Consider the following 24,949-nt stretch of genomic DNA (forward strand, 5'->3'; position numbering starts at 1 on the left):
GATCTTTTTGGTTCACTTGCTGACAAACTCATAAATCTAACCTGCAAAATATTGAGGTGCCCCGAATATTTTCCTAGGTTACTGAGAGGCGTTTGTGTTGTTTCTTAACGTGTTTCCCTCAGCCCACTTTGACAGTGTCAACGGACACAGTGAACTTGTGATTGAAAGAGCGTCAAAGGAGGACTCGGGTACTTACGTGTGCACCGCAGAGAACAGCGTTGGTTTTGTGAAGGCCATCGGATTTGTTTATGTCAAAGGTAAGTCGAAGTGCTCTATTATTTATTCATCATTTATCTCAAATGAATGGATCGTGCTTCACTTTCTGATTATTTAGTATTAGGACACCATTTTCAGGTCGTTCACGCAGCCAGTCCTATTTCACGGGTATGACATATCCGTGAGAAATAAAGCATGGACATTTGACTATAAATTGGGTAAGCAGTAAATAAAGAGACTGACACAATGTGGAGTCATCTGTTTATGTTGTGGAAATCAACACACTTATTTCATTGAGCTGCATGAATAGGTGGTTCTGGAAATTTCATTGGGTTCTAAAGTGACTTTTTCCCTATTCCTATTAACCTTTGAAATATTTCAAAATCACAGACCCTATTAGAGCTTCTTTTTGCTTTGTGTTTGTGTTATTTCACAGAACCTCCAGTCTTCAAAGGTGATTACCCTTCCAACTGGATTGAGCCACTTGGTGGCAATGCAATCCTGAATTGTGAAGTTAAAGGAGACCCTGCCCCAACCATCCAGTGGAGCAGAAAGGGGTTAGAAATCGAAATTAGCCACAGAATCCGGCAACTCGGCAATGGTTCCCTTGCCATTTATGGCACTGTTGTAAGTCAGACGGAAAGATTGATGTGCACTTAAATTGCCCCTCGAGGGGATCATGATGAGAAAAGTTTCTCTTAAATTCTTTCCTATACCCAGGGACAGGGAACAACAAGTGATCCAAAAGCAGTGGTGAGGAGGGTGTAAGAGGCTTGGTAGGGCTTGGTCAAGGGCAGTGTAACCGAGAGGAATTACTGAAACCCAAATGAAGGCTGAGCCTGATAGTGGGACAAGAGGAAAGTAAAAGGAAATAGAGAAAAGAATGAGGAGGCAGAGGGCATTTATTGAGATCTAAATACAGGCATGTACATATGTAAATATATATGAGGATGGGGAAATAGATCGATATGCATATATTTATAGGTTTAGTATTAATATAGCAGATGGACATTAGGCCTCCACTCAAGTACTCCCTCAATGCAAGAACACTTTGTTCTATTAAACTGGCATTCCATGATGCTAATCTTCCCAACACGATCACTGAAGACAAATGAGTGCATAAGCAGATGTGGTGAAGAAAGCTGATGGTGCCTGGCTATTAAAAGATACAGCACCTGGGGTCTTACAGGCTTGAAGATAAACAAACGCCCATCTAGCTGAGAATCAACCAAGCCCACATGGAAGAAGCAACCAGCTTGTGTGATCATGAGGTGTCAGTGGAATCAGGTATCGGGCATCAAAGAACAAAAAAAATCATAGCCCATCAGTAGACAACTGGGCGTCGCCTTACAGAAGGTTTGTGGAGAGAAGGCAAGCCAGTCAGGGTGCAGTGTATCAATGATGAATCATATATCTTACTTCTAGTTCTTAAATGCTCCCCCCCCCCACTATCATTATCCCAATTCTACCTTACAAATCTGGCTAGACCAGAGGATATAACTGGTCGGGGAACTGGAAACACAGGGAATCCAGGACAGATGAACCCTTCAGGACCAGTGGTGGGAGTGGCAATACCAGGAGGCTGGAGAGAAAGTGGGGTAGAAAGCAAGAACCAATTACAAGTATCTACATATAACCCCCTCCCTAGGGGACGGACAACAGAAAAGTGAGTGAAGGGAGATGTCAGACAGTGTAAGACATGACAAAATAACAATAATTGATAAATTATCAAGGGTTCATGAGGGAGGGGGGAAAATGAGGAGCTGATACCAAGGGCTCAAGTAAAAAGCAAATGATTTGAGAATGATGAGGGAAACGAATGTACAAATGTGCTTGACACAATGGATGTATGTGTGGATTTGACAAGAGTTGTAAGAGCTCCAATATAATGATTTTTTAAAAAGAGTTACAGTTACAGTCCCAAGGATGCAAATAGAAAGTAAACATTTATAAAATAATGATGGCAACATATATACCAATGTGCTTGATGCAATTGATGTATGGAATGTTATGAGAGCTATAAGAGCCCCCAATAAAATGATTTTTTTAACTCTTTCTTAAATCATAACTTAGGAATAGATTCCTTTTTTAAAGCAATACTTTGAAATGATATTTTAGTCATTTTGAAATCAATACGTGTAATAAGATCATTATACCATTTGTTTCCGGTAGTTGACTTTTATTATAATTTAGCATCAGGAAAGAACTTCCTCGGATCTGTTTAGAATAAGATAATAAAAGAACTACTACTGCATTTACAAATAAATAACAAGGTAGACTTCCTCACTGAGCCCAGAACTATAGTAAGCTTTTCCCAAGACTTGAGTGTTTAGGAATTAGGTAGTTTCTTAGGTTTTTCTAACTTCAAGGTCAATTGAAAGAAACATTTATCAAGAGATTTTCAACTATAATGTATATGAGTAATTTCTTGGTTCTCATCTTTTGGGTGCTTCCATAGTTTAGCTAATAAAAATAATAGTTAACAAAATGTCCTCTCTTATTACCCGATCTTGTCTTACCCTCTTCGGTTGCACCTCCACTGAACTGCTGTTGGTGGCCTGTTCTGTTCTGAGTTAAAATCTACCGTGAATTCCTACAGTATTATGTCTCTAGCTTCTTTGTTACTGCATCATCCTTTTTTTTCTATATAAATACTACCATTTTTCCAAAGTCCTTGGTACTTCTAATACCAACATTAAGTCTGATATTAATATGTTTTTAATAAATCGCTTAATTGGGGGCTCTTACAGCTCTCATAACATTCTGTACATCAATTGTGTGAAGCATATCTGTGCATATGGTGCCATCATCATTTTCAGAACATTCTCTTTCTACTTGAGCCTCTGGTATCAGCTCCTCTTTTTTCCCTCCCTCTCCCACCCTCCCACGTTTGTGAATCCCTGATAAATTATAAATTTTATTACTTTCATATCTAATATTAATATTTTATTACAAAATTTCAGGTCCTAAAAATGTATCTTCAACCCTGAACCTCTTCCAAGTTCCACATCTAGCTGCACCCTAGAAATTTAGATAACATATGGGGAAAAAAATAAATTTAGATAACATGGAAACTTCAACGCTAACATCTAAGTCATTATCTATGTTCCCCTTTCCACCTTCCTGCTCTCCCTGTAAATCAGTTCTACTCTACTGACTTCCTACTTCCATTAGTGAGAGTAAAATTCTCCCCTTCATAAGATTTCTTGCAAAATCTGCAATTCTAGTTACCAATTCTAAACTCATATAGAACTTGTTTTCTACATCCAGTATATGTAAATTGGTGCCCTTCTGTGGGTTAGAAATTATAAATACCAATTTTTTTCCTCTTATATTTCAGGAGGTAGAGGCCGAATTGATTTTTCTATCACCCTCATTAGAATGGACCCATATTTGTTTTGGTTATTTTTTTAAGAAATAAATAAGACTAGCATTGGGTATAACTGGCATAAGATGATTTGACTGGTTATTATAAAATAATGTTATTTTTGTCTTGGTTTCTTACCGATTGCTAATTAGCTATTTTGTTTTTTAATTTAGGCTGGTGATTTCTTTTGTTCCCCCTATATTGATCTATTTTTATTAAAATGCTTTTTCACAAATGAATTTTCTTATCAACTAGCACCATGGTGAAAAGAACGATCTTTCTTGTTCCCCTGACTCACATTTTCATAAATGACCGCTTCTTCCCGTAGAACGACGATGCTGGCGACTATACCTGTGTAGCCACCAACGAGGCTGGGGCGGTGGAGCGCAGCATGAGCCTGACTTTGCAAAGTAAGCCTCGGAACTGAACTCTAATTCAGCACTCGATTTAGGAAATCATGCCTCATACCCAATGTTGACATTCCTTAACTTTATTACAAGTACATTCATGGTAGCTTTCCGCATGTGGCTCATGTCATCATCTGCTGCTGATGGAGCAGTTGCCACCAAGTGTAAAACTAATACACTTCCACACAAGTCTTGTCTTCTAATTTGTCCAGCACGTACAGCTCCAAATTGCCAATGGCTGGTGACAAAGCTGTTTTAAAGAACATTTTCAGTGGGATACTATGCTTCTAGCTTTCTACATGGTTCTTGTAACTTAAAAAATGGCCTTTTACACACCACATTAGCAATGGCAACGTGTGCATTACATAACTAAGGTAAATGGATTCAAAAGTGCTCCTGGTCTATTGATACCAAGTTTCTGTGTGGTAGCTCAGGCTCTGGGCAGAATCCTTATGATCATCGTGAAGCCCCTGTGTGCAAACCTGGGGAAGCCAGGGTTTTCATTAGACAAACAGGCGACTCTAAGAGTCCACTCGAGCGTCCACAGAACCAATCCAGGGAGTAAATGAGGAGAAGGTAATTGGACCAACATTTAAACAAACCACGGTTTTTTGTAAATAGGAGTTAAGGGGTTCAGGATTTCCCTCATTCATTGTTATGAAATGCTCTAGACTAGGTGTTTACCAAGGTACTATTCAATAAAACTTTAAATAATAATGATATTTTATTGTTTTAGTGAATAGAAGCTTATGTTCCCATTCAACAATTTCTACATGAGTTGTTCAGGGACATTGGTTCTTTTCTCTGCAAAACATGAGCAGTCTCAGTATTTGCATTCTGGTTGTTCAATTATCATTGATCTAGTTTGTCTGCCACCTTACAGGTGATTTTTTTTTAAGGACTATAGTACCCACTGATGATGTTCATTATTTCCCAAGGCAATTTGATATGTAGCTAGGAGGTAACCTCCAAATTATTTTCAGTTCAGTGTTTGAAGAATATCTCAGGGCAATCGTCTTTATGAGTTCTTTAATATATCTATACAAATTTATCTTGAGACGTCAATGGGTATTGTTTCTTTAAATAACCATTTCTATTCACATGATAGCCAGTGTATTAACTTCTTGCTCTCTAGCTCTTACAAAGGTCATGTCCATATGAGCCCCCACTGGGATTGAGCTGTCTCAGGCAATAATAGTCTCAGTGAATCCTCTAATTTTCAACCAGTACCTAAGATCAGTTTCGCTGCGATTTTGTTTGTTTGTTTGGCTGATTCTTTTTAGGAATTTGAATTTCTGTTTCATATTTTCCTCCCATTCCATTAGAAACCTTTTATTGTGTCCCTAATTAGAACAGTCAGTAGAGATAACCACTACCATCTATACACAGTGGAAGTGTTTATTAAAATATGATCTATCAAATCCTCTTAGTATTTCTTAGAGGTTTGTTTTAAAGGTCTCACAAGCTGATGAAGCACTGAAGCCACTCACTAGTCTTTGCCAAGAAATTTGGAAGGCGGTGACTTATCCAAACAACTGGAAGAGATCCATATTTATGTCCATTCCCAAGAAAGGAGATCTAAGAGAGCATGGAACTTAGTGAACAATCCCAATAAATAAGATCATATGCAACTAAAATTATTGCTGAAGATAATTAAAAAACAATTGCAGTGAGCTGCTAGAAATTCGAGTGGGATTCAGAAGAGGCATGGAACAAAAGATATCATTGCTGAATATCAGATGGCTCTTGGCTGAAAGTGTGGAATACCAGAAAGATGTATAACTTTGTTATATCAAATGGAAATGCTTTCGATCATGTCGACCCTAACAAGCAATCGTTACCATAGAGAAGAATTGGAACTCTAGAACATTAAATTGTGTTCCTATGGAACCTACCCATGTAGAAGTGACAGCCATTTAAGTAGAATAAGGGATTGTTGTGTGGCTTCAGTTCAGGAAAAGGTGTGGATCAGGGATATCTCCTTTTCCCATGCTTATTCACTATTTATGCTGAACCAACCGTCCATGAGATTGGTGCTTATGAAGACGTGCATGGCATTGGGAAAAGATGGCTATTTCACAACCTGCAATACCACAGATACCAAAAGCTTGCTTGCTGAAAGTGAAAAGGACTTTAAACCCTTGCTGATGAAACTCAAAGACTGCAGCCTTTGGCATAGATTAAAACTCAATGTAAAGAAAATAAAAATTCTCACTACTGAACCAATAGACAGCATCATGATAAAGGGAAATAAGATCGACATTGTCAGGATTTCATTTTGCTTGGGCCCACAGTAAATGCTCATGGAAGCATTCATCAAGAAATCAACCATGTATTGCAATGGGTAAGACTACTTAAAAGTGCTAAATAGTAAACCAGTCACTTAGAAGTCTAAGGTGATCTGACTAAACCCATGATATTTTCAGTTGCTACATATACATGTTAAAGTTGAACAATGAATAAGAAAAGAATGTATGCATTTGAACTATGGTGTTGGTAACGAACACCTTCACAATGTGTATGCTTGATCCCTTTGCTGCAGCTACTGTGTCAGTTCATCTTGTCCAGTGCCTCCCTCTTTGTCATTGTCCCCCTACTTTACGAAGCACGCTGTCCTTCTCCAGGACTGGTCTCTCCTGACAACATGTTCAAGGTTCTGGAGACAAAGTTTCACCATCTTTGCCCCTAAGGAGCATTAAGGGTATACTTTTTCCAAGACAGATCTATTGGTTCTTTCAATATTCTTCAACTGCACCATAATTCAAATGTGTGGATTCTTCTTTGGTTTCCTTATTCACTGTCCAACTTCCACGTGTATCTGAGGTGATTGAAAATGCCATGGCTTGGCTTGGGCGCACTTACTACAGTCCTCAGAGTAACACCCTGGCTTTTCGACATTTCAGGGAGGTCTTGGGCAGCATATTTTTAATGTATTTTTTCCTTTTTCTTCATATTGGGGTTTAGCTCTTATGTATATTGTCACTGGGAATATCCCTCTTGAATTTTTGTTATATGTTTTCAAGCATATGAAACCCAGGATTGATGAACCTATAGAGACAGCAAGTAGAATGAAGATTTCTGAGGTGGAGGGTACAGGGGGGGAGGGAAAGGGTAAAGAGGAGATGATATCAAGGAGTTTTTAAAGAAAGAATTTTTGAAACTGATTGTAGTAGCAGTTGTACAATGCTGCTCAGTGGAATTGAACAATGGAATGATATGATATCTGTATCATTCCAATAAAAAGGGCCTTGAAAAAATAAAATATGATAGCATATCTGAAAAAGAAGCTATATTATTTGTGCAATACATGATAAAATGTTCATTTCAAAGCTATGTAATGCTTTATGTTTCTTCCAATAGGCCCTCCGATTATCATTCTTGAACCAGTGGAAACTGTTGTCATTGCTGGTGGCAAAGTCATTTTGAATTGTCAGGCAACTGGAGAGCCTCATCCAACCATTTCATGGTCCCATCAAGGGCATCCCATCCCCTGGGATGACAGAATCCGTATGTTATCCAACAACTCCTTGTACATTGCTGCAGCTCAGAAAGAAGATACCTCTGAATATGAATGTGTTGCTCGAAACATGATGGGCTCTGTCCTTGTCAGGGTACCTGTCATAGTCCAAGGTGAGTGAATCAAGAGAGATTTATATAGGTCAGCACCTTGGGTATCCTGAACCTAAAACGTATCAAGCATCTTCGTTCAAGTCTCCATTATTCTTAAATAGTATATCTTTAAATAGTCACAGGACATAATCACAGTATAATTTACTGACTAAAGCAATGTATATTTGGCTGAAAATGTAAACTAATCATTCAAAACCCCAAACTTAATTCTTCATTCAAGAGTAAATCAAATTTATCCTTAGAGATTAATGCATATATTTCTCCTTAAATAATTGTTCGATCCAAAAGTTAAGCAGTATATTCACTTCTTATTCACTCACTCTTCTAGCAGTTAGGTGCATGTGAGTTAGGATGGGGTAAAGAAGTCACTCTAGTTAACTCTTGGGATGCTTTTCTCCCCACCTTTTAAAGGAGGCCTTAAAAGGCAAGCTGATTACATAGCAGCTTTTCAGCTTTAGACCCAGAGCATATGTTCAGTGAAATGTGGTTTACAATTTTTATCTCAAAACCTGAGCTAGGGGACAATGTTTGAATTTCAGTTCATGGTGGATATTCCCAATGGTCTGCCTGGAGGCCCTGCAGTGTCACCTGTGGAAAAGGTATCCAGAAGAGGAGCCGTCTCTGCAACAACCCCCTTCCAGCCAATGGTGGGAAATCCTGTCAAGGTTCAGACTCAGAGATGCAAAACTGCCTAAATAAGCCATGTCCAGGTATATCACTTTATTCAACCAGTAGGCCTGTGTCTACTGAGCATTTTTTCTTGTTCCTTGCTTTGAGTAGCCTCTGTATTATACTTTCAATTACAACATATCTTAAGGGATAATTCATTGTTTGCCTTTGAATAGTGGATGGTGGTTGGTCAGAATGGAGTTCTTGGGAAGAATGCACGAGGACCTGTGGACACGGCAATCGAACTAGAACAAGAACTTGCAATAATCCAGCAGTGCAACATGGTGGGCGGCGTTGTGAGGGGATTGCTGTGGAAATAATCATGTGCAACATCCGGCCTTGCCCAAGTGAGTCTCCCCTAACAACATAGGATAATCCAAATTTTTATCATTTTAAGTCCTGTAAGAAAAGGCTTAAAATTCTGTGATTTCTTTATTAACAACAGGTGTTGTAGTGTCTACCCTTAGAAATACTCAATATCTGTTTTCTTATATCTTCTCTGTGAATAAATTTGTAGCGCTTTGGCATTGGTCAATGTTCAGTAAAAGATGTGATTTAATTGAACATGGTATAACTCCAAACTGAAAGCTTAAATTTTATAAACTCATCAAACGTTTAAGATAAAGGACTTCGTTACTGTTAGCTGCCCTCAAGTTGATCCCCAACTAATGGTGGCTGTGTTAGTCTGGGTGGACTAGAGAAACAAATTCACGGACACTCATATATGTATAAGAAGGAGCTTTGTAAGAAGAGCATTTGAACATTAAGAAAGCAGCCCAGCCCAGATCAAGTCCATAGTCCAATATTAGCCCATATGTCCGATACAATCTATAAAGTCCTCTTCAGGCTCACAAAACATATGCTATGACAGCAAATGCAGGAAGATCACAGACCAGTGGGTTAGAAGTCTTGTGGATCCAGTGGCGTCGTAGGCATCTCAGCACTGGCATCTCCACATGGCTTCTCCAGCTCCAATGCTTTGGCTGCCATCAGCCTGTCTTCAGATGGCTTGTCAATGAGGATGTCTCAGAGGGACTAAGTAGAGAGAGTGTGTGTCTCCTGCCTCCAAGGATGAATACCAGAGTTCTCAGAATCCTCAAGAGAACGCCATTGATTCCTATCTGATTGGCAGGCTAGTTTCCACCCCTTCACTCTTAATCCTCTCAAATTGGCAAACAATTATACAACTACCACAGTGGCCCTATGCACAGTAAAATAAAACACTGTCTGGTCCTGTGCCATCTTCGGGATATATTGCAAGTCAGATCATTATGATCCGTAGGTTCAAGTGGCTGGGTTTTGCAAACAGATTGCCAGGCCTTTCTTCCTAGTCCATGCTAGTCTGGAAGCTCTTTGAAACGTATTCAGCATCATAAAAACACGAAGGCCTCCGCTGTCAGGCAGGTAGCAGCTGTGCATGAGATGCCGTGACTGAGAATCAAACCCAGAACTCCTGCATGGAAGGCTAAGATTCTACCACGGAGCACTGCTGCCCCAGGTAACATTTAACCCAGCCGTTTGCAGGGGAGGAAAAGGAAGCCTAGAGAAATTAAGGAGTTCCCTAGAAGCACATCATTGGTGGGAAATGGCAGAATATGACTTACCAGAAAGTGGGCTGCTCAAACTTATCCAGGCTTGGATGAAAAGTCTGAAAAATCTGGTTCTGAAAGATCTTAGCCTAGAAAAATGTTATAGCACTGCTCTCCCACATGGGGTCGGCACGAGTCAGAATCAACTTAATAGCAACCACCAACTGTCTACTAAATGCCTATTGTTTCTGAGGAACCGTGCAGTTAATGTTGCCATTGAGTACCAGAGTGACCCCATGTGTCAGAGTAGAACTGCCCTATAAGATTTGGGGGGCTATAAATTTACAGAGGGAAATTGCCGAGTTTTCTCCTGCAGAGTAACTGGGTAAATTTGAACTGCCAATCTTTCAGTTAGCAACTGAAAGCTTAATCATTTGCACCACCAGAGCCCTGTACTAAGTGTTCTATAAAAACGGTCTAATCGACTTTCATATAAAAGTGACCACAATGTAATTTAAGTGTAAGTAGAAAATTCTGCCTTCAGATGTGAGTTGATGTGAGAACTTCGCCGAGTTTTTACCAGCATGCTTCTCTCCACTTTTCTTTCACTTTCTTCTATGGTAATACCCTCCGTGCGATGGAGAGAATGAGGACTTAGAGGAAAGGAAAGCTCTGTCCCTAAGCATTCCTCTCAGGCCCTGAAAGAGAATCCTGCTTCACTCCGTGGGGGACATAATCCTGACCCTGAGCAGAGAAAGGTCCTCGGCTATCTAACTCAGGATCCTTGCCCATTTTGTGCCCACTTCTTTGGCAGTGCAGACGGAATCATGAAGGGGATAACTGGTCGTCCATTTATTGATTAATTCATCCCACAACTATGGATTAAGCATCTTTTCTATCTCTGAGGCCCGTTCTTAAGTGGTAAGCCCAGAACAATAAACAAAACAGACAGTGTTTTGCAGATGTGAATAAGGGTGCTCAGCAAGCTCAATGAGTAAAAGTGACGGGCAGAGTGTATCTGAGAGCGATGCCTTAGCTGGGATTGTCAAGAGGAATGGGTGTGGTCAGACCACCATGGGACAGCTATCGCCGCATTGTGTATTGCATCCTGCTAAACTGATGAGGCAACTAAGATTTAGAAAATATATGTTAAGTAACTCCCTGAGCTCACCTAACTAGTAAAATGTAAATCAAGAATTTGAACCCAGGTTGATTGGTTACGCAATGGGTATCTTGATTTACAGTTGAGACCTCCCATCATATTAACCAATCCAAAATCCAAACTCACTGCATTGAGTTAATACAGACCCATGGCGACTCTATAGAACAAGATAGAACTGCCCTTGTGGCTGAGACTGTAACTCTACTTAGAATTCAAAAGCCCTTTCTCCCAATGAACAGCTGGTTTCCAACTGCCCACCTTGAGATTCATAGCCCAATGCATAAGCACGATGGCACCAAGACTCCCTCATCATATTTAGAGGAAGCGAAAAAATGCTGTCATGTAATCATAAATAAAATGAACCAAAGGTCACTTTTTAATTAAAAGGAATTAAAAAGCTAATTATGATAGCATGATTGAGAGTAAAAAGACTCAGAAGTACCTGATTAAAGCAATTTTGTATTAGTTGTCAGCTATGATACCTATATAATGAAAAAGTAAATGATATTTTTAAATGTCCTTAAATAAATCAGGCTTTTTTCCCCCCCTCTTCTTGGGTTCAGTAACTACAGGCTTGCTATTGATCACTGCTTTATTGGCTTCCTGTTTATCTGGCTTTCTTTGCCTATCCCCCAAGCCACAAAATGATTGGATGTAGTCATTTCAGAGCCACAAGTTCACAAGTATCATGGAGCCGATCCCTGAAAGCCGATAGTGCATATCGCTGGCACAGGATGGTGTTAGTGATGTTGTGTTAATAGCTAGATAGCCGTCTCACTGGGAATGCTTACCCCACGGAAATCATCAGCCAATGCCACAAATCTAGCCCCACCATGAGTTGATTTTTCATCATTAACAGATGGACAGATAGCTGAAGGGGCTCTTTCTCATAACTTATCTTAGAATATCAAACTTTCTAAGCAAAAGAGATTTTCTTTTAGTACCAATTTACTTTGTATAATGTCAAACTTGAAGAAAAGTTGCAAGAAACATAGAATCATTTGACCCGCACTCAGCAACAGAGCGATTGGGTTCACTAGGAGAACATGGGAATTCTCTTACACAAACACAGTACACTTATTGAAATTGTCAGATTAATTTCGCATTGGCAACAATTCTATCAGAGCTCTGGTGGAGTTGTGGGGTAGGCGCTTGGCTGCTAACCACAATGTAGTTGGTTCAAAGCCACCAGCAACTCCTTGAGAGAAAGAGAAAACTATCTGCTCCCTCAATGGTTGACAGTCTCATGACCCCTCTGTAGGGTCACTGGGAGTCAGAACCATCTCCATGGCAGACTGACTGTTTAATGATTAGTGTTGGGCTACTCACCAAAAGGTAGCCGATTCAAACCCATCCAGAAGGTCTTCAGAGAACAAGCCTGATCATCTGCTTCCAAATGATCAGAGTCTGGGAAGCCTTCTGAAAGTTATTTTCCATATACCTGAATCTCCATGCATCAGAATAACGTGATAGCAACAGCATTGTAACACCGCTATCATAAAACTATTACCTAATCCACAAACTATGTTCAAATGTTGTCAGTTGTCCCTGTAATATCCTTTATAACTTCTTCCCCCCACCACCACCAATTCCAGGATGATACACTGCATTTATTTTTCCTTATCTCATTATTCTCTCCTAGAACAGTTTCTCAATCTTTATCTTCCAAGACTGTGACATCTTTTAACTTTACTGACCAATTACTTTTAGAATCGTCTTCAGTTTGTGTTGGTGATGAAATGGTGTGAAGGAGACCTCTGACCTCCTCTGGCTGCACAAGGGGGACAGCGAATCCAATTTCACATCTACCCACGCACCCTTCCCAGGAGGCAGAGGTCAGGCATGCCTCCATGCTCCACCCTCCTGTTCTCCATTCTGACCTCAACCATCCCTCTTACAGCCCTCTGCTTCTCTGCTGGGCTTGATAACCCATTAATATGAGTACACCTAATTTTCCGACAATACTCAGGATGATGGGAGTTTATTGGGGAAGTTAACAGGACGTGGTCCTTTTGTCCATCATGCCCCTTCATAGCTGTGTTCACAGGCACACCTCTCTCAGCTCTGCAGTCTCTCAGCTGCACAGCCCACTGGCCACTGCCCTGCTCTGCTAGGCACTTAGCTGTACTCACTATGTGGACAAGAAAACCCATCAGTCGCATGGTCTCAGCACCGCTCCTCTGTCCTGTCTCCTGCTCTCAGGACCCCGCCTCTGACGCCTCACCTGCACGCACTGCACTCACACAGAGATGTCCGCGCTTGACTCTTTTGTCTTGAGAGACATGGAATTTTCTGTTCCTGAATCTGAGATGGTGCATTTCTGTACTCAGTTGAATGGCAGCACTAACAGATACTTGAGTGAGAGTACTCTGCACCTGCTCCAGTCCAACGACAGGGTGGGAGTTACAAAGGCTATGGAGAAAGAGCCATAGCAAGTAATTTCACTGCACTGCAGTTGATATATCATTTCCTGGTTACTAAGCAAACTACAGGAATTTTACTGTATCCTCAAAGGATCATGCCAACAAGTTCTTGGTCACTATTTTTCCTTCATTGATAATATCAAGATTACCTATTTAAGATGATCTATTCTACTGTTTAACTGCTTTTGTTACTTTTGTACTAAGTAACTCTTTGGTAAGGATACTTTAAAACTATAAGAATATAAATATGGTGTTTCTCATCGAACTTTTACCCACTTGTTTTAGTATATATTTTTTGATTATTTTAATCCATTATTAATATGATCTTTATAAAAGAGTTATGTTCTAATATCATGATCATCATGATCTCTTCCATGTTTTCATTAGCTTTCTATTTTTTCATTGGCTTTCTACTTTAAGGAAGAGTTTTTCTTCTCTCTTTCCTACTTCCTTATACTTTTATTTATATTAAAATATGTTGTTTTAGTGAATGGTTTATAATTCACCACTCAAGTATCTCACATTTGCTTAGAGGAAAGCCCTTCAAACTAGCTCCATTGTCTTCTTTCTGTGTCCTTATGATTCTTTGAGCACTTGCTTTCTATTGTAAAGAGATATTCAGATGCAGCTGGTGCATTCCCTGACTCAAGCAGAGAGTCACTAATTCCATTAAGGACTCCTGATTCTTTTAATAAAGATTGTAATTGTTGTTGTGCTGTTGTTGTTGTACTTTCAAAAATCTGTGAAGGGTAATGAAAGAAGTAGAAAATAGACAATGGTGATTGTTGACTACAATTAATCGATGAATGTCATTAAACTGTGCATATGATCATTTGAAATAGCAAATGTATGTTACATATATATTTACCACATCACACAGAATGAGTCACACGAGTCTGAGTTGGCACTGTGTCAACTGGACATGGGAGGATTATGCACATCAACGATCTGAATTAGTGGAGAAGTCATTTTGAGCAATGTCTTCTACACAGTTAAAGACGTTCACGTTTCCTTATAGGTTTCATCAAATACATTTTATTGCCACCTCTTGCTAGCTAAAAACGATCTGTGTGCTTATGCTTGTTTGTGTTTTTAAAGTACTGAGATAGTAAACCTAGTCAGAAATAAATTTATTAAAAATGCATAAAATATATTTTTAAGTATTATCTAAACAAAATTTTCAAGTAATAAATTCATTCCTTGATTTTTAATTTATTATTTTTGTACCTTCTAGGTGGTGTTAACATATTTGAACATGGATCTCGAAGCCCCTATTTGGGTTCATACCTTGGTTAAACCAAGTGAACAAAAATACATGCTTTGTGAACCCCATATTCAGAGTATTCCTTTAAAATAGAAAGATGACCTGCTAATGACTTATGCTTAAGAGACGCCATAGTGTTGGTGCTAAGCCCGCGCACCTGGTAGAAGGCGTGAGGTAGTTCCCGTCTTGTGGTCAGAAGACATAATATTTTAGTTGCCAGAAGGATTTAATATCACTCTTTGGAAACTGGTAGTCAGTTTTTTTCTGTTGTTTAGGAAATAGGTAAGTGTGTTATTCAGAAATGTGCTAATTCATGAACATTATGTAATGGAGAAAAGTTTCAAAAGGTTATAACGGTACAGATCAACATGTTGTTCAAAGATCCAAGTGAATAGTCAAGCCTGAAAGTGAATCAGGCTTAAAGAGGTGGTCTTGCAGGCTGGGGTCCAACTTATTGTTCTGAACTATTGATACTGTTCGTAAGTACTGCTGGAAGTTCCTAGTTACTCCCACTTTCTCCAGAGTGTAGATAAATACTCACCTAGTATTTCGACACAGCTCATGTCTTGCCATGCACGTCTGATTAAATCTCATTTTAAGTAAATTACCACTTTGGATCATTTTTCTCGAGCACTCATTTTGGCATCCGGTAACCTTCTGAATGCCTCTTTAGACACAAGTCCCCGTGAAAACACACTGAAAGGAGAACGGAAGAGCATCATTTGCTATGATTCCTTTGGTCCACAATCAATTCTTTTGGATTTGGGATAAATTTAACTCATTACTAAATAGTTTGTACAATTTTGAATTTCTTTTAAACTGACATACTCTGTGACCCAGACCTCCTTCTCTTGGGATATTTGTAGTTCACGGAGCATGGGGCCCTTGGCAGCTCTGGGGTGCATGCAGTCAAAGTTGTGGAAAAGGTACCCAGACAAGAAGGAGGTTGTGCAATAGCCCACCCCCATCATTCGATGGATCCCACTGCAAAGGAGCAGAAACACAAATGCAAGTTTGCAATGAAAGGCTCTGTCCAGGTAAGGAAAATGCAGTGTTTATGCCTTTGTCTTAAATCTGTGTCGTATGGAGATCAGGAGCGCCCAGCCTGAACACTGCCAGTTCAAGCCCATTCAGTCACTGTGTGAGAAAGACCCAGCCGTCTCAGTCCATGGAGAGCAAAGCCAGGCACACCTATGAGGCAGCTTCCCTGTCACGTGGGGCGGCACCCAGCAGCAACGATTGTATGTCATGATCATCTATTCCATTATGATCTATTCCATTCTGGCTGTGCTGCACAAGACGGATCGTTCCACCCAACACCGTCGGGAATTTCATCTGATCACATTTAGGCGATAACACCTGATGTTTTCTTCCCCCAAACCAGTTAATGGCAAGTGGGCGACATGGACCAGTTGGAGTGCCTGCACTGTGTCTTGTGGAGGAGGTGCCAGGCAAAGGACGAGGGACTGTTCTGACCCGGCTCCACAGTACGGAGGAAGCAAATGCGAAGGCAGTGATGTCCAGAGCGATTTTTGCAATAGTGACCCTTGTCCAAGTGAGTGTTGGAAATAGTGAGTCACCATTACAATTCCTTGAAGTTTCATCAGAGCCTTAAGTCCCTTAAGTTATACTCTTATGGAACTTGATGGTTGTTTGGTGGTTTAGAATGTCTGCGTGGTGACTGCGGGGCTGTGTGAGCTTCTGGATGTCATCGATCCGGACACCTAGCCAGGGGCTAGGTGCGATTTCATTTGTTTTATACAAGGGAAGCTGCGGAGTGCCAGGACAAAGGCACTCCTACATGCTAACGAAATGATGTTGATAATTCATGTACAGAGGCAAGCAGGCAGCTCTTTTCCTTAATTCACTGATCCAATTATATTTTTAGACCCCAGGAGCCACATATCTGGACACTTGAATGTAACTACATTCTGACGTATAGTTATGACTCAGGGAGAACAGAGACCCTGTCTCATACACATCTTCCAGCTCCCGGAATATTTTAAGACTCAATAAATGTATACTAAATGGAATCACATAAACACTGGAAGGACATCCACTTTCTGGTCAAAACAACTGCGAAATCATCTAGCTTTGGAAGCTGCCTATTCATAGATTGTGTATGTTTTCTTGTAAAGATTCCCAAAGAGAGATGTTCCTACCTCTTACCTGAGTGTCGTGATTTAGGACATCTCCTGTTGAGGGCTCTGTTTCATGTCCAATGATTCTGTGTTTCTAGCTCATGGTCACTGGAGTCCATGGAGCGGCTGGGGGATGTGCAGCCGGAAGTGCGGCGGAGGGCAAATGCGGCGGTACCGCACATGTGACAACCCTCGTCCCTCCGATGGAGGGAGAGCTTGCGGGGGCCCCGACTCCCAGATCCAGAGATGTAACACTGACACGTGCCCTGGTGAGCCCCCTGACCCCTGGCGGTGGAGCAAGTAAAGCATTTCATTTAGTGCTTACTGGAACAGCCTGTCCTCTGATCTTAGCCTGGATGAGGCTTGGGCGCAGTCCCCCTTAGTACAGACTTGTAAATATTGCCATTGCATTCCTGTTTACAGTCGATGGAAGTTGGGGGAACTGGCACAGTTGGAGCCGGTGTTCGACCTCTTGTGGAGGAGGAGAAAAGACCCGGAAACGGCTGTGTAACGATCCAGCCCCATCTAGACATGGCCGCCCCTGTGCAGGAGATGCTACTCAGGTATCCAGATGCAGTATTCAAGCATGCCCAGGTAAGTAATTAATGCAGCTCTGGAAGGACCATTTACTGGCTTTGTACAAATTAGAGGAAAGCACTACTGTGTGCCCCCAAATTACCAAAGGAGACCACTCTGGAAGTAGGAATTAGAGAAGGAAGGAAGCACTTTATTTCCCCTGCTTGATATAATTCTACATCAAGGCTTATGAGTGGATTTTAGCCTCAGCTTGATGCCTGGTATGCACTTGTATGAAAGAAGTCTGGCCCTCAGAGCCATGAACGATATTAGAGTAGCCTCCACGTGTAAAAGGGCCAGGGACAGTTAGAAATGCCAAGTTGAGACTCGGAACTCAAGGTGAGGTGGGGGAGGGGCACACCTGGCAGCTGTTTATTCAAGGATGAGCATTTGTGAGGACACAAACGAGCGTAGCAAGTACAACAGGGTCTCCTTCGGGCAAGGAGAAAGGCTCGTGGTGCGGAAATGTAGCAGGACCAGCCAAGAACTCTCGGGATATGGTAAGAATGTGCTAGGGGTCCACAACGGAGTGCGCCATCCAAAGGGGCTCATCTCAGAGGACAGGCATCTAAGGGCTGAGACAAGCGTAACAGGAATGGTTTCACACTGTCCAAGTATCAGTGTACCATCAGAATTTCCAAAGCTTTAAAAGTACAGTGTCACTGGAAGCGCACACGGCCCTTGGCAGAGTTCAGCAGGGGAAGCATGAAAAGGTCCCTAGGATCTAGACAAGCAAAATGGGGAAGGGCTGTTCAGTATATTTGCTCAGAAAATCAACACGTTAGGAAAGATTTTTAAGCTCAAAGAAATACACATGGTGACATTTCTGATTTAATTGAGGCATTTTGTAGCTCAGCATCTGGCTCCATCAAGGCTCTGTGGCCGCAAGAAGTGCAAAGTAGGAAGGCAGTCTGGGCTAAAGAAGTGTGGCAGAAAGCTTTAGGCATTTTAGGGTGCCAGAGCTGGAAGACTTCTGTTGTCCACTGGCTTAAAAGAAGTTCCCCAGGAAGCAACAAGGTCAAATGTAAGAACAACCTGGTCATTAGCGTGACTCATAGGACAGTTAAATCTTACTTCTTCTACTGCATTTTCACCCCCTTAGGACTAAAAGTAAAGACCGAAATGAATTACCAGATTTTAATAGGCCCCATTTCTGCTTTCCTACTTCATCCTAAGTATGGACTCTGTCACTATCTCTTCTCTCTGCTCCTTCTGATTCTTCAGCTGTGGCAAGCCACCTCCGTGCACACACACAACAAAAACAAACACGAATATGCTGTTTCTTTTACCTGCAATGGTCTTCTGCCCTCCCTGGCTTTAATTAGGGTCTAAATCTCCCTTAGGGTGCCACTGCATTTTCATTTCCTCAATGAGGAACCCTGGTGGGTTATGCATTGGGTTGATAACTGAAAGGTCACTACTTTGGACCCACCGTCCACTCCAAAGGAGAAAGATGTGTTGGTCTCCTTCTTAAGCATTGATAGCCTTGGAAGTTCTATGAGGTAGTTCTACTCTGTCCCATAGGTTTGCTATGAGTCTGAATCAAGTAAATGATGATGAATTGGGGTTTGAGTACTGGACACGTTGTACCTTACTACATTTCAACTATACTCTTATTTCTTGGATGTTGAATAATGTTTATCTTCCCTATTAGGATATAAGATACACGAAAGCAAGCTTTACATCTACCCCTCCCTCACACTTTACACAATACTTGATAACAAATGTATTCCAGAAAGTGAATCTGTATGAGAAAAAAGAAAAGTTTTCTTTTTGTCCAATCAAAGCCATTCAAATGAAAATGTCGAAGACCCCATACTAACTGATACCTCAGCATTTTGAGCTACCGTATTTACCCCACCACTTGTCTATCAGTCTATCATATTGTAGGTGGTTGGTGTGATGCTGAAAGGTATGTCACTCCTATTTCAAGTGCTAGGAGAGTCACCCAAAGTGAACAGATTTCAGCAGAGTGTCCAAACTGAGAACAGACCACGAAGAAAGAATAGGCTGTGAACACTTCAGAGGGATGAGCCATTCTCATAAAGCCCTAAGAACATCATCAAAAGGTTGTCGGTTACTGGAATCTTAATAAAGAGAAGCTGAATATCATCAGAGATAGGGCCAGAAGATGAGTCTCTGAGGTCAGAAGGCACTCAAAATAATACTGTTAAAGAGCTGTCTTCTCAAAGTAGAATGGACCTTAATGATGGGGATGGTGTAAAGCCTGTGGTAGCAAAGCCTTAGAGACCCTCATTTGCTGATGGGCCACAGCTCAAAATGAGAAGAAACTGTTTAAACTTGGAATGTACAAAGTATGAATCTAGGCAAATTAGAAGCCATTCAACTTGAAATGGAAGGCATAAAGATCAATATGCTAGGTGTTGATGAGGCTGAAATGGATTGTTATTGGCCTTTTTGAATCAGAAAATCATATGCTTATTATGCCAGGAATAACACAATCAAGAGGAATGACACTGTGTTCATTGTCAAAAAGGATAACTCAAGGTCTATCTGTAATGGGATGCTTATCTGCATAAAAGGAAATCCAATCACTACAACTATTATTCAAATTTACATGCCAACCACTAAACCTATTGATGTAGAAATTGAAGAATTCTATTCTTCAGTTGTAAATTGATTTAGCATGTAATCAAGATGCATTGAACATTATTGGTGATTGGAATGCAAAAGTTGGAAACAACAAGGAAGAAACAGTGTTGGAAAAATGGTCGGTGATAGAAACAAAGCTGGGAATAGCATGGTAAAATTTTGCAAGACCAATGACTTATTAATCACAAATCCCTATTTTCAACACAAAAGGGGGCTTCTCCAGATGAAATACAAAGAAATCAAATTGACAACATTTGTTGGAATAAATAAAGGGAAAGCTTATTATCAGCAGCTAAAACAAGGCCGGGGCCCAACTGTGGAACAGATCTTCAATTACTCCTGTGTAAGTTTGAGTTGAAATTAGAGAAAATTAAAACAAGTCCATGATAGCCGAAACACAACTGAGTATATCCCAGATGCTTTTTGAGAACATGTCAAGAACAAATTTGATGCACCAAGCACTAATGGCAGAAGGCCTAAGGAGCTGTTGTATGACATCAAGAACATCATATATGAAGAAAGCAAGAGGTCATGAAAAGACAGGAAAGAAAAGATCAGTGCGGATGTCAGAAGAGACTCTGACACTGGCTCATAATCATATTGTGTCTAAGACACAGGAATGAAATGATGAAGCGAAAGAGCTGAATAGAAAATTTCAAAGGACAGCTCAAGAAGACAAAGTCAAATATTATAATGAATTGTGCAAAGCCCTAGAGTTAGAAAACCAAAAAGGAAGAAAATGCTCACCCTATCTTAAATTGAAAGAACTCAAGAAAAATTCAAGCCTCATTTTGAAATATTTCAAGATTCTATGGGGAAAATATTGAATGATTCAGGAAGCATCAAAAAAAAGGTGGAAATAATACACAGTCACTGTATCCAAAGAATTCATCGACATTCAACCATTTCAAAAGGCGGCATGTAAGCAAGAACCAATGGTACCACAGGAAGGAGTCCAAGCTGCACTAAAAGCATTTGCCAAAATCAAGGCTCCAAAAATTGATGGAATACTAATTGAAATGTTTCAACGAGCTAATGAGGCATTGGAAGAACTCACTTGTCTATAGCAGGAAACTTGAAAGTCAACACTTGGCCAAGTGACTGGAAGAGATCCATATTTGTACCTATGCCAAAGAAAGGCAACCACACAGTATGATCAAATTATAGAACACAAATCATTGACACCACATGCAAGTAAATGTTTTCTGAAGAGCTCCCAACTATGGCTTCAGCAGTCCATCGACAGGGGGCTGCTAGAGGTTCACGCTAGATTTAGAAGAGAATGTGGAACAAGATACATCATTGCTGATGTCAGATGGATCTTAGCTGAAAGCAGAGACTACCAGAAAGATGTTTACTTGTGTTTTATTGACTGTCTCAATCATAACTAACTGGATAGCCTTGAGAAGATTGGGGATTCCAAAACACATCATTGTTACCATGTGGAACCTACACGTGGATCAAGAGACAGTTGTGTGACTAGAACAGGGGATACTGCCTATTTCAAAATCAGGAAGGCGTGCATCAGGGTTCTATCTACTCACCATACTGATTCAATCTGTGTGCTGGGAAACTAGATGATGAGGAAGAGTGGGGTATCAGGATAGGAGGAAGGCTTATTAACAACCTGCAAGAGTCAGATGACTCAAGCTTGTTTGCTGAAAATGAGAAGGACTTGACACACTTGCTGGTGAAGATCAAGGATGGCAGCCTTCAGTATAGATTACAACTCAATGCAAAGAAAACCAAAATCCTTACAACTCAACCAATATGCGACATCATGGTAACTGGAGAAAAGATGGAAGTTGTCCATTATTTCATTTTCCTTGGATCCTACCCAGTGATCACAGGACAGATCAAGGGAGGTATTGCATTGGGTACATCTGCTGCACAAGACCTCTTCAAAGTATTGAAAGCAAGGATTTACAGCCAGAATGCTCTTTAGAGAAGAGGATAGCAAGACTTCATCTCATGCACGTTGAACATGATGTCAGGAGAGACCAGTCCCTGGGGAAGGACATCATGCTTGGTACAGTGGGGGGGGGGCATCAAAACAGAGGAAGTCCCTCATTGAGATGGACTGACACAGTGGCTGCAACAATGGACTCACACATAAGAACAATTGAGGATGGCGCAGGACTGGTGAATTCAGCACAGTTCTGTAGAGAAGCAAAACCAGGACACTTGGGGATATATATATAGTGAAAAGGTATATACCTGCAAACTAGTCCACACCGCAGTATGAAGAGCTCGGTTCCACACACTTCCATGGTCAGTTAATCAACCGAAGACCCTTCAACTCACGCGCCCACTAGCCCAAGGGCAAGGAAACAGACTGTAGGAAGGTGAGATGTCAAGGTGGAGCTCTTGGCCAGTAAGACAATGAAGTGAAGCGCGTCGCGGTGGAGCCGCACAGTGTAACATGCAAGGTGGCTGGAGGTGCAGCATCTGCAGTGGTGTTGAGGCAGAGCAGCTGGACCAGGCAGGGTGCTGGACTGACTACCAAGGAGAGAGAGGGGCCGGCCTCCAGAAAGCCATATCTCAGTCCCACCTCCAAAGGAAGTCAACTAGCTGGAACCTGATTTACAGGCTAAACTCCACCCATACCTTCTTACAAGGGCCATGTTGGCACAAAAGATCTAACTATCAGAACTGGCCAGTGTTTCGTTCTGTTGTACATAAGCTTGTCTTAAGTCGGAGCTGATTCAATGGCACCTAACAATAGCAACGTATAAGCTGCATTTTTCTGAGGATGTATACTGCTGTACACTGCCCCACCCACAGGCTATACTGCAGTATCTGACATAACTAGTGGTTGTATTGCAATATTTTCAATTAAAAGGCATCAACGCATGCTTATTATTTCACTATCAGTTTCTCTCCACCATGTTTCTTTCTTCTTTTGTCAAAGCCTGCTATGCATTTAAGAAACATTCACTAACTGCCTGTTCTAGGTGGTTGTTTTTGTGGCTGTTAGGTGCCACTGAGTCAGTTCCAGCCCATAGTGATCTTAGGAAACACTGCCCGGGCCTGCGCCCTCCTCGCACTCTTAGAAACGAGCAGTGGTGGTGAACCATTGGAAGAAGGCATAACTTACTTTAGAGATACATAAATGATATATACATATATGTGTGTGTCATTGTTTCATTATAACTGTACTGCCATGAATTCTGTAGCCCCATTGAAAATACAAAATACCTTTTCCAATTGTTTTGCTCACAGCTCACCATTTTCAAATGTAGATGTCGTTTTCTCGTAGTGAAAACTGATTAAAGACTAGATTTACTGTGATGAAAATCTTGTTCTAAAAATCTAAGAGTGAACAGTGTCATGTAGATAGTGTACATCTGTATTAACCAGACCTTTTTAGGTGTTTATTAAGGGGCTGAGACCCCGCCTTCCGTGGCCTCCCTCTTCAGATACTCATTGTATACTGATTTGCTATGTAACCTTAGAAAAAGTCCCGTTTTTCCTTGTTGAATTTCAATTTCCTTGTCTAAAAACTGTGGTTGCATAAAGTTACCTTACAGGATTATTGAAAAGACAAAAACTGACACCTATTTAATTCTTACTGTAGCCCATGACACGTTCAATAAATTCTCATTAGCGTTATCACATCATCACCGTCAATAAACATGCTTTATTTTGGTTTGAGTCTGGCCATTGATTGTTTTCTTTGAGATGTGAAATAATTCTGTGATGGATTTATATGTCCTACATAAATTTATGTGGATTTATATGTCCCACACAAATTTATGTGGGACAATGGCACTTACATGTAATTAGAATGTTTCCAAAGCTTATTTATTCCACTCTTAAATTCAGTTGTCATCAGATTCTTTTATGATCAGGAAAAGATTGGTTGTGTCTCTGAATATTGACCTTTTATTTCACTCCATGTTGATGGGAGGAGGAGCCCTGGTGGCACCGTGTTTAGAGCACTCAGCTGCCGACTAGAGGTTGGTAGTTCAAACCCACCAGCCGCTCATCAGATGACACAGCAAGTATGCTTCTGTAAAGATTCGCATACTTGAAAATTCTTTCGCCCAGTTCTACTTTGCCCTACAAGGTGGCTATGAGTTAAAATCCGCTTGACAGCAGGAAGTTTGGTTTGGGGTTAGAATGTGATTTCTTATCCAGGAATGTTGTTTCTTCCCTCAACAGGTGGACCACAGCGAGCCCGAGGAAGTGTTAATGGAAATATCAATGATGTTGAATTTGGAATTTCTTTCCTTAATGCCACAGTAACAGATAGTCCTAACTCTGATACTAGAATAATACACGCCGAAATTACCAATGTCCCTCGAAGTCTTGGTAAGTCTCTTTGCTAATAAATGTTGTTAATGAGGTTAATGAGCCTCTTTTAAAATTACTTATATATGATTCTTCATTTTACTATTCCCACTTACAGTTTCAGAGAACTTAGTCCTCCTCGTGATCAATATGACATTCCTTAGTTCTGCCCTACTGATAAGCTCTTAAAGACGTGATGTATTGATGTTTATTTGGCTGTTATTCAATATTAATTGGGCCTTATCCTTATGGAAAATAATAAGAGAGTGTATTTTAATTTTGTTATATATTTTTTCTTTTTTTAGGTCCAGCAATGAGAAAGATCGTTTCTATTTTAAACCCTATTTACTGGACAACAGCACAGGAAGTCGGAGGAGCCGTCAATGGCTTTACGCTCACGAGTGCAGTCTTCAGGAGAGAGACCCAAGTGGAATTTGCAACGGGTTAGTGGCAGCTGAACTTCATATTTGAGTAGTGTATATATAAAAAAATACTGCCTTAAAAGTTGGTGGTTAAGAAAAATACGTTATGCATTCCAGTAAAGAATAATTTCAAAGTGTTTGATGTGGTTTTATTATAGATGATACAAAAGCAATTTCCCATTTAGTTGTAAACTTAAGCTGACATGGGGCCTATAACAGACCATATGTTTCCAGCAG

General features: G+C 40.6%; 1 protein-coding gene across 2 annotated transcripts in view; it reads left to right on the plus strand.

Moving 5' to 3' along the window:
• The window catches only part of HMCN1 (hemicentin 1), a 544,205-nt gene that overhangs the window by 482,521 nt on the left and 36,735 nt on the right, over positions 1-24,949 (plus strand). For both annotated transcript variants that reach the window (XM_075528409.1, XM_075528416.1), the window contains exons 84-95: positions 123-257; positions 653-843; positions 3,912-3,993; positions 7,351-7,620; positions 8,160-8,330; positions 8,466-8,636; positions 15,534-15,704; positions 16,052-16,222; positions 16,907-17,077; positions 17,232-17,402; positions 24,162-24,311; positions 24,596-24,733. In XM_075528409.1, coding sequence (XP_075384524.1) covers positions 123-257; positions 653-843; positions 3,912-3,993; positions 7,351-7,620; positions 8,160-8,330; positions 8,466-8,636; positions 15,534-15,704; positions 16,052-16,222; positions 16,907-17,077; positions 17,232-17,402; positions 24,162-24,311; positions 24,596-24,733 — 1,992 coding nt within the window. The remainder of the gene's footprint in view (positions 1-122; positions 258-652; positions 844-3,911; positions 3,994-7,350; positions 7,621-8,159; positions 8,331-8,465; positions 8,637-15,533; positions 15,705-16,051; positions 16,223-16,906; positions 17,078-17,231; positions 17,403-24,161; positions 24,312-24,595; positions 24,734-24,949) is intronic.

This window comes from Tenrec ecaudatus, chromosome 1 (assembly GCF_050624435.1).
Source record: "Tenrec ecaudatus isolate mTenEca1 chromosome 1, mTenEca1.hap1, whole genome shotgun sequence".
Classification (NCBI taxonomy): Eukaryota; Metazoa; Chordata; class Mammalia; order Afrosoricida; family Tenrecidae; genus Tenrec; species Tenrec ecaudatus.